Source organism: Oncorhynchus mykiss, chromosome 21, assembly GCF_013265735.2.
Source record: "Oncorhynchus mykiss isolate Arlee chromosome 21, USDA_OmykA_1.1, whole genome shotgun sequence".
Classification (NCBI taxonomy): Eukaryota; Metazoa; Chordata; class Actinopteri; order Salmoniformes; family Salmonidae; genus Oncorhynchus; species Oncorhynchus mykiss.
Genome location: NC_048585.1, coordinates 22,865,534 through 22,875,522, shown reverse-complemented (window position 1 = coordinate 22,875,522; position 9,989 = coordinate 22,865,534). Strand labels below are relative to the sequence as shown.

Below are 9,989 nucleotides of genomic sequence, written 5' to 3'. Positions count from 1 at the left end.
ATTGGACATGAACTGAAAGTGTATATACAGTAAAAGTTATTTGTAGTTTTGGAAGACAATACCAGTCCATAGTAGAGTAAGATGTACAGAAGTAAGAGGAAAAGTATCAGCCCCCCAAACCAATTCCCTACATGCACTACACAACCAGTTATTGATGTGATCATCTGGCATGTATTAACTATTTTCATGAGCTGTTAGATCTGTGAATGAGACATGATGCTGGGCTCAAACATGACACATTTATGTAGATACATACACTACATACTATTATCAGAAAGTATCATTTCCATTTTATCTGTCATTAATTACATGGTGGCATATCTGTTATGTGTCCCTCCCTGAATCCACAATAGAGGTTAAAACCAGTCAGCTCCCTCACATCTGGCCCAGTCCAGGGTATTTAAGGCAGTAAAACAGGTCAACTGGTAGACTGGTAGCTGTGGGAGTGAAACAGATTTACATAGACATGGCTGGTTGGTTCTGCTTGTCCCAGAATAGAGCAGAACTGTCACCAGATGTTCACTCTGTCCCTAGGGGGTTGGAGGTAGAGAAGACCTGGGAAAATGTAATGGGAAAAGCGTAGACCACACATTGTTGAAAACCATTGGAAAAATATCTAATTTAATAAAATCATATTAGGAATTAAACATTACAAATATACAGTTGACGTCGGAAGTTTACAGACACCTTAGCCAAATACATTTAAATACAGTTTTTCACAATTCCTGACATTTAATCCTAGTAAAAATTCCCTGTCTTATGTCAGTTAGGATCACCACTATTTTAGGAATGTCAAATGTCAGAATAATAGAGAGAATGATTTATTTCAGCTTTTATTTCTTTCATCACATTCCCGGTGGGTCAGAAGTTTACTTACAGCCCATTAGTATTTGGTAGTGAAGGAGGTTCACCTAGGGGTCATGATAGGGGCTTACCAAATGTTTGATGTATTATAATAATTGATTATGCTTATGTTGTATTAATATAAGGGGAGGTGTTATAAGACCCCACCCTCCTTACATTTATAGGGTTCTAGACTACAGATGAACAATACATATTCATTATAGATGTTTATAATTGTTCCACCACTGTTTTCTGTTCTCTTTGCCTCTTATAAAGAGACCTCTCTGAGAAATGTGTGACTGTGAAGACAGAACTCTGCAGGGGAGTGTAAGAGAAGAGATTAGTTAGACGTTCCACTATACATCAACTTGGACATTTACTGCTAAGCTTTTAGATAGCTATATAAACAAGAGTTTTAGTGTTGAGTAGGCATGGTTTTGGTCTCATGAGTAAAAGATAATGATGTAGGCAGTGACATCACTCGGGCTGGACTTTGGGTTTAATAAAATAACTTGGGACCATTTTTTTGATACAGAACTTACTCGGAAACATGCTTTATGTTCCAGTTGTCAACTTCTGTCTGTACAATAGGGACTGATAGTACTGAAGTACAAATAAAACACAATAGGGACTGATAGTACTGAAGTACAAATATAACACAATAGGGACTGATAGTACTGAAGTACAAATATAATACAATAGGGACTGATAGTACTGAAGTACAAATATAACACAATAGGGACAGAGAGTACTGAACTACTAATATAATACAATAGGGACTGATAGTACTGAAGTACAAATATAACACAATAGGGACTGATAGTACTGAAGTAGAAATATAACACAATAGGGACAGATAGTACTGAAGTACAAATATAATACAATAGGGACTGATAGTACTGAAGTACAAATATAACACAATAGGGACAGAGAGTACTGAACTACTAATATAATACAATAGGGACTGATAGTACTGAAGTACAAATATAACACAATAGGGACAGAGAGTACTGAACTACTAATATAATACAATAGGGACTGATAGTACTGAAGTACAAATATAACACAATAGGGACAGAGAGTACTGAACTACTAATATAATACAATAGGGACTGATAGTACTGAAGTACAAATATAACATAATAGGGACAGAGAGTACTGAACTACTAATATAATACAATAGGGACTGATAGTACTGAAGTACAAATATAACACAATAGGGACTGATAATCCTGGGTTATGAGTATAATCCACTGACACACTTAGATAATTACATGTTCCTCTTAGATCACTGATTTACAGTATAAGTTATTTATAACACGATAAAATATTCTGTATCTGCATAATCTGTATGTAGTTATATAGCTAACAGTTATGAATGTAGGTACTAGCAGTAAGACTATTTACATATGACAGTTTGCATTGGCAGCACATGCTTCAGTGCTCTGGGAGTATTTATAACCCTGTGGGTTTAACACTTCATGACTGAGAGCTGTCCTTCATGACAACAGAACCCAAAACAACCATGACTTTTATCACCATCTTCATCTGGATATTTGCCCTCTGCTTTCAAGGTAATATATTTTACATACATTTACCCTGACTGTAGGTACTTAACCTTATTAAAGTAAATACCATTATGTTATTGTAAAGTCATTCTTTTGTAAAGCAATGAGCAAATTAATGGGCGATTGAATGTTAATTACATTTCTGTTTCAGAGTCAAGAGGCCAGGTCACAGTGACCCAGACTCCTGCAGTGAACGCTGTTTCAATGGGTCACTCAGTCAGTCTCAGCTGTAAGACCAGCAGTGCAGTATACAGTGATACACATGGACAGAGGTTGGCCTGGTATCAACAGAAACTCGGAGAATCTCCTAAACTCCTTACATATTTCATTAGTACCCGTAACTCTGGGATACCACCTAGATTCAGTGGCAGTGGATCTGGGAGTGACTTCACTCTGACCATCAGTGGAGTCCAGGCTGAAGATGCAGGAGATTACTATTGTCAGAGTGGTCACTACCCCAACAGTGTCTGGGTGTTCACACAGTGATACAGAGCCGTACAAAAACCTCCCTCAGTCAGACTGCACAGTGACTGTACTGATACAGCAGGGGGAAGAGACAGTGACATGGAACACTGATCAGTAGAGGGGGTAAATTTGAAAATGGTTAGAAAGTATCATACAAATCACACGTTCTCCCAACGTCATCATCGTCATCATGGTTGTAACTTGTTATATTGGACATGAACTGAAAGTGTATATACAGTAAAAGTTATTTGTAGTTTTGGAAGACAATACCAGTCCATAGTAGAGTAAGATGTACAGAAGTAAGAGGAAAAGTATCAGCCCCCCAAACCAATTCCCTACATGCACTTCACAACCAGTTATTGATGTGATCATCTAGCATGTATTAACTCTTTTCATGAGCTGTTAGATCTGTGAATGAGACATGATGCTGGGCTCAAACATGACACATTGATGTAGATACATACACTACATACTATTATCAGAAAGTATCATTTCCATTTTATCTGTCATTAATTACATGGTGGCATATCTGTTATGTGTCCCTCCCTGAATCCACCATAGAGGTTAAAACCAGTCCACTCCCTCACATCTGGCCCAGTCCAGGGTATTTAAGGCAGTAAAACAGGTCAACTGGTAGACTGGTAGCTGTGGGAGTGAAACAGATTTACATAGACATGGCTGGTTGGTTCTGCTTGTCCCAGAATAGAGCAGAACTGTCACCAGATGTTCACTCTGTCCCCAGGGGGTTGGAGGTAGAGAAGACCAGGGAAAATGTAATGGGAAAAGCGTAGACCACACATTGTTGAAAACCATTGGAAAAATTAAACATTACAAATTAGGAATTAAACATTACAAATATACAGTTGATGTCGGAAGTTTACAGACACCTTAGCCAAATACATTTAAATTCAGTTTTTCACAATTCCTGACATTTAATCCTAGTAAAAATTCCCTGTCTTATGTCAGTTAGGATCACCACTATTTTAAGAATGTCAAATGTCAGAATAATAGTAGAGAGAATGATTTATTTCAGCTTTTATTTCTTTCATCACATTCCCGGTGGGTCAGAAGTTTACTTACAGCCCATTAGTATTTGGTAGTGAAGGAGGTTCACCTAGGGGTCATGATAGGGGCTTACCAAATGTTTGATGTATTATAATAATTGATTATGCTTATGTTGAATTAATATAAGGGGAGGGGTTATAAGACCCCACCCTCCTTACATTTATAGGGTTCTAGACTACAGATGAACAATACATATTCATTATAGATGCTTATAATTGTTCCACCACTGTTTTCTGGTCTCTTTGCCTCTTATAAAGAGACCTCTCTGAGAAATGTGTGACTGTGAAGACAGAACTCTGCAGGGGAGTGTAAGAGAAGAGATTAGTTAGACGTTCCACTATACATCAACTTGGACATTTACTGCTAAGCTTTTAGATAGCTATATAAACAAGAGTTTTAGTGTTGAGTAGGCATGGTTTTGGTCTCATGAGTAAAAGATAATGATGTAGGCAGTGACATCACTCGGGCTGGACTTTGGGTTTAATAAAATAACTTGGGACCATTTCTTTGATACAGAACTTACTCGGAAACATGCTTTATGTTCCAGTTGTCAACTTCTGTCTGTAATTGCATTAATAAAGGTTTTTGAATGATTTAATTAAAGATATTGTCATAATGTTAATTTCACCAATGAGCCAATGATTGACAAGGAACAAGGAAACTAACCACAACAGTAGCATTGCCTTTAAATTGTTTAACTTGCGTCAAACGTTTTGGGTAGTCTTCCACAAGCTTCTCACAATAAGTTGGGTGAATTTTGGCCCATTCCTCCTGACAGAGCTGGTGTAACTTAGTCAATTTTGTAGGCCTCCTTGCTCGCACACGCTGTTTCAGCACTGCCCACAAATTTTCTAGGAAACGAACCCCAACATTTGGCGAGCTTGCCAGGAGTGAGTGTCATCCCGGTTGGCAGAGATTCCACACCATGGTGCCAGAGCTCTATATTAAAAAAGGTAAGCAGACACTCATTTAATCTAAGTCTGTAAATAATTGGCATTCACTGGTGTGGTTTCCCTCAAGTAAGTGGCACCTCACACAATCTAAAATATAGGCATACACTTTGAATATGACATAGTCTAATTTTAGTTTGGAGAAATTACGTAACGGACTATTGGTGAAATGCATGATGTCAATATAGGATGAATGAAATGAAAGCTTGATGGTTTTAATTATATTTGTTAGGGGCACTTCAGAGCGACAATTGCCCGGTTTTAATTTGATTTGTTAGAGGTACCCGTTTACTAGTTATTTATTGTGCACAGGTGGTTTGACGCGGCTATCTGAGGCATGCCCTATCTACGGAGGGGTGGCCGGTTATGAGTTAAATACTAGATAGTTTTGCAGAGGTGATTCAGCATTAATCACCTAATTTTATTTGTTAAAAGGTAGTTACCAAGATACTAGTTATTTCTATTATTTTGTAGAGGTACCCAGTGAATGAGTTGAGTTGGTTATGAATAGTGGTAATTTTGTGTGAAATTTACCAAGTGAATGAATTGAGTTGTTTATGAAAAGTGCATTGTATGTTTCATTGTTTGTTTGTCTGTGGATTGTGGTGGGGTTTATTGGGTAATGGCCCAATGACGGAATAAAAAGTTAGGAGTAGGACAGAAATGATTTGAATTAAAGGTTGAACGTATTTGTTAGTGACACTTTCCTACCATAGGCCAGTATTGGAGACATTTTCATAAAAAGTTATTTTGTGATTTTATCACCACCAGGGGGCACTGGTGTATAACATATTACTGTTGCTCCACACCTTTAACCTTTTTGGGATAGGGGGCAGCATTTTCACTTTGGATGAATAGCGTGCCCAGACTGAACTGCCTCCTACTCTATCCCAGATGCTAATATATGCATATTAGTATTAGTATTGGATAGAAAACACTCTGACGTTTCTAAAACTGTTTGAATGATGTCTGTGAGTATAACAGAACTCATATGGCAGGCAAAATCCTGAGAAGAAATCCAAACAGGAAGTGAGAAATCGATTTTCAAAACAGTGCCTATTGAAATCACAGTCAGATATGGATGAGGTTGCAATTCCTGGGGCTTCCACTAGATGTCACCGTCTTTAGAAACTGGTTTGAGGATTCTACTATAAAGGAGGGGCTCATGAGACCTCTTTGAGTGAGTGGTCTGGCAGAGAGCCTCGGTCTCATGACGCGCGCTCCCGACAGAGTTTGCTCTTGTTCCAATGCTTTTCTTCAGACAATGAAATTCTCCGGTTGGAACCTTATTGATGATTTATGTTAAAAACATCCTAAAGATTGATTGCATACATCATTTGACTTGTTTCAACGGACTGTAACGGAACTTTTCAAGTTTTTGTCTGGGGGAAGTGCTCACGCCTCATGAAGATGTATTACTGGGCTGAACACGCTAACAACAAGTGGCTAAATGATGGGCTTTATGGAACTTTATGGAACAAATCAGTCATTTATTGTTGAACTGGGATTCCTGGGAGGGCCTTCTGATGAAGATCATCAAAGGTAAGTGAATATTTATTCGTGTTTTTTTTCTAACTTATGTTGACTCCAAAATGGCAGAATTTTATTTGGCTGGATTGGGTTCTGAGCGCCGTTCTCAGATTATGCTTTTTCAGTAAAGTTTTTTTGAAATCTGACACAGCGGTTGCATAGAGGATAAGTCTATCTTTAATTATGTGAAAAACAGTTGCATCTTTTATTAATGTTTATTCTGACTATTTCTGCAAAATCACCAGATGTTTTGGAATCAAAACATTACTGCACGTAACACGCCAATGAAAACTGAGATTTTTGGATATAAATATGCACATTATCGAACCAAACATACAGTGCCTTGCGTAAGTATTCGGCCCCCTTGAACTTTGTGACCTTTTACCACATTTCAGGCTTCAAACATAAAGATATAAAACTGTATTTTTTTGTGAAGAATCAACAACAAGTGGGACACAATCATGAAGTGGAATGACATTTATTGGATATTTCAAACTTTTTTAACAAATCAAAAACTGAAAAATTGGGCGTGCAAAATTATTCAGCCCCTTTACTTTCAGTGCAGCAAACTCTCTCCAGAAGTTCAGTGAGGATCTCTGAATGATCCAATGTTGACCTAAATGACTAATGATGATAAATACAATCCACCTGTGTGTAATCAAGTCTCCGTATAAATGCACTTGTACTGTGATAGTCTCAGAGGTCCATTAAAAGCGCAGAGAGCATCATGAAGAACAAGGAACACACCAGGCAGGTCCGAGATACTGTTGTGAAGAAGTTTAAAGCCGGATTTGGATACAAAAATATTTCCCAAGCTTTAAACATCCCAAGGAGCACTATGCAAGCGATAATATTGAAATGGAAGGAGTATCAGACCACTGCAAATCTACCAAGACCTGGCCGTCCCTCTAAACTTTCAGCTCATACAAGGAGAATACTGATCAGAGATGCAGCCAAGAGGCCCATGATCACTCTGGATGAACTGCAGAGATCTACAGCTGAGGTGGGAGACTCTGTCCATAGGACAACAATCAGTCGTATATTGCACAAATCTGGCCTTTATGGAAGAGTGGCAAGAAGAAAGCCATTTCTTAAAGATATCCATAAAAAGTGTTGTTTAAAGTTTGCCACAAGCCACCTGGGAGACACACCAAACATGTGGAAGAAGGTGCTCTGGTCAGATGAAACCAAAATTGAACTTTTTGGCAACAATGCAAAATGTTATGTTTGGCGTAAAAGCAACACAGCTCATCACCCTGAATACACCATCCCCACTGTCAAACATGGTGGTGGCAGCATCATGGTTTGGGCCTGCTTTTCTTCAGCAGGGACAGGGAAGATGGTTAAAATTGATGGGAAGATGGATGGAGCCAAATACAGGACCATTTTGGAAGAAAACCTGATGGAGTCTGCAAAAGACCTGAGACTGGGACGGAGATTCCAACAAGACAATGATCCAAAACATAACGCAAAATCTACAATGGAATGGTTCAAAAATAAACATATCCATGTGTTAGAATGGCCAAGTCAAAGTCCAGACCTGAATCCAATCGAGAATATGTGGAAAGAACTGAAAACTGCTGTTCACAAATGCTCTCCATCCAACCTCACTGAGCTCGAGCTGTTTTGCAAGTAGGAATGGGAAGAAATTTCAGTCTCTCGATGTGCAAAACTGATAGAGACATACCCCAAGCGACTTACAGCTGTAATCGCAGCAAAAGGTGGTGCTACAAAGTATTAACTTAAGGGGGCTGAATAATTTTGCACGGCCAATTTTTCAGTTTTTGATTTGTTAAAAAAGTTTGAAATATCCAATAAATGTCGTTCCACTTCATGATTGTGTCCCACTTGTTGTTGATTCTTCACAAAAAAATACAGTTTTGTATCTTTATGTTTGAAGCCTGAAATGTGGCAAAAGGTCGCAAAGTTCAAGGGGGCCGAATACTTTCGCAAGGCACTGTATTTGTATATTTGATGTAAATTTGTGTTTTTAGCAAACTCTGTGCTTTTAGGCCTTTTTTTCAAGTGAACCAATTTAGATTAAATTCCTTTGAGTGGAGTTTGGCTACTATATCATGTATGTTTCTGTGGTATATTTTTTCTCTCAGTGTGTTTTAACCTCTATCTAGGTTCACTGAAACACTGAGGTTTATGTTGTTACCAGCTCTAACCACTGCGGAGAGATTGAGACCACATCCTATTTTATCCTCAACAGATTGTCTGTAGCAGAGCCTCACAGTAAGAAGCCACTTGAATTCTAGAAGCACAGGCACCTACTTTTTGCTTACTCATGTTATTTTTAGATACCACGGTGAGATAGCCTTTGAAACAAATCCTGTTCTCATCATTCATTGATGGTGATAGCTGTTCCTCTGAACATCATTTGCATAGAGAGGAGACTTTGCATAGCCAGCACATGCTTCAGTGCTCTGGTAGTGTTTATAGCCTTGTGAGTTTAACACTTCATGACTGAGAGCTGTCCTTCATGACAACAGAACCCACAACAACCATGACTTTTATCACCATCTTCATCTGGACACTTGCCCTCTGTCTCCAAGGTAATATAATTTACAGAAAATGACCCTGACAATATAAAGGAATGATTTTTTACTGGACAAATGAATGAACAATTAAATTATAAATATACATTGCATTTCTGTTTCAGAGTCAAGAGGCCAGATCACAGTGACCCAGACTCCTGCAGTGAAAGCTGTTTCAGTGGGTCACTCAGTCATTTTCAGCTGTAAAACCAGCAGTGCTGTACACAGTAACAGCAATGGACACTATTTGCACTGGTATCAACAGAAACCCGGAGGAGCTCCTAAACTCCTTATTTACTTTGCTAAAACCCTTCAGTCTGGGACTCCATCTAGATTCAGTGGCAGTGGATCTGGGAGTGACTTCACTCTGACCATCAGTGGAGTCCAGACTGAAGATACAGGAGATTACTACTGTCAGAGTTTCCACAGTGGTCCAGTGTTCACACAGTGATACAGAGCCGTACAAATACCTCCCTCAGTCAGACTGTTCAGTGACTGTACTGATACAGCTGGGACCTACTGCAGGTGCTGAGGGGGAAGTGACATGGAAGACTGATCAGTAGAGGGGGTAAACTTTGAAAATGGTTAGAAAGTATCATACAAATCACACGTTCTCCCAACGTCATCATCGTCATCATGGTTGTAACTTGTTATATTGGACATGAACTGAAAGTGTATACACAGTAAAAGTTATTTGTAGTTTTGGAAGACAATACCAGTCCATAGTAGAGTAAGATGTACAGAAGTAAGAGGAAAAGTATCAGCCCCCCAAACCAATTCCCTACATGCACTTCACAACCAGTTATTGATGTGATCATCTAGCATGTATTAACTCTTTTCATGAGCTGTTAGATCTGTGAATGAGACATGATGCTGGGCTCAAACATGACACATTGATGTAGATACATACACTACATACTATTATCAGAAAGTATCATTTCCATTTTATCTGTCATTAATTACATGGTGGCATATCTGTTATGTGTCCCTCCCTGAATCCACCATAGAGGTTAAAACCAGTCCACTCC

At 38.6% G+C, this 9,989-nt stretch overlaps 1 gene segment (V, D, J or C); it reads left to right on the top strand.

The window, feature by feature from the left end:
- Nucleotides 1–2,332: 2,332 nt before the first annotated feature.
- On the top strand, nt 2,333–9,623 carry LOC110500021. The segment is given in 2 exon segments: nt 2,333–2,417; nt 9,087–9,623. Coding segments are annotated over 2 exon segments (399 nt in total).
- Nucleotides 9,624–9,989: the final 366 nt, after the last annotated feature.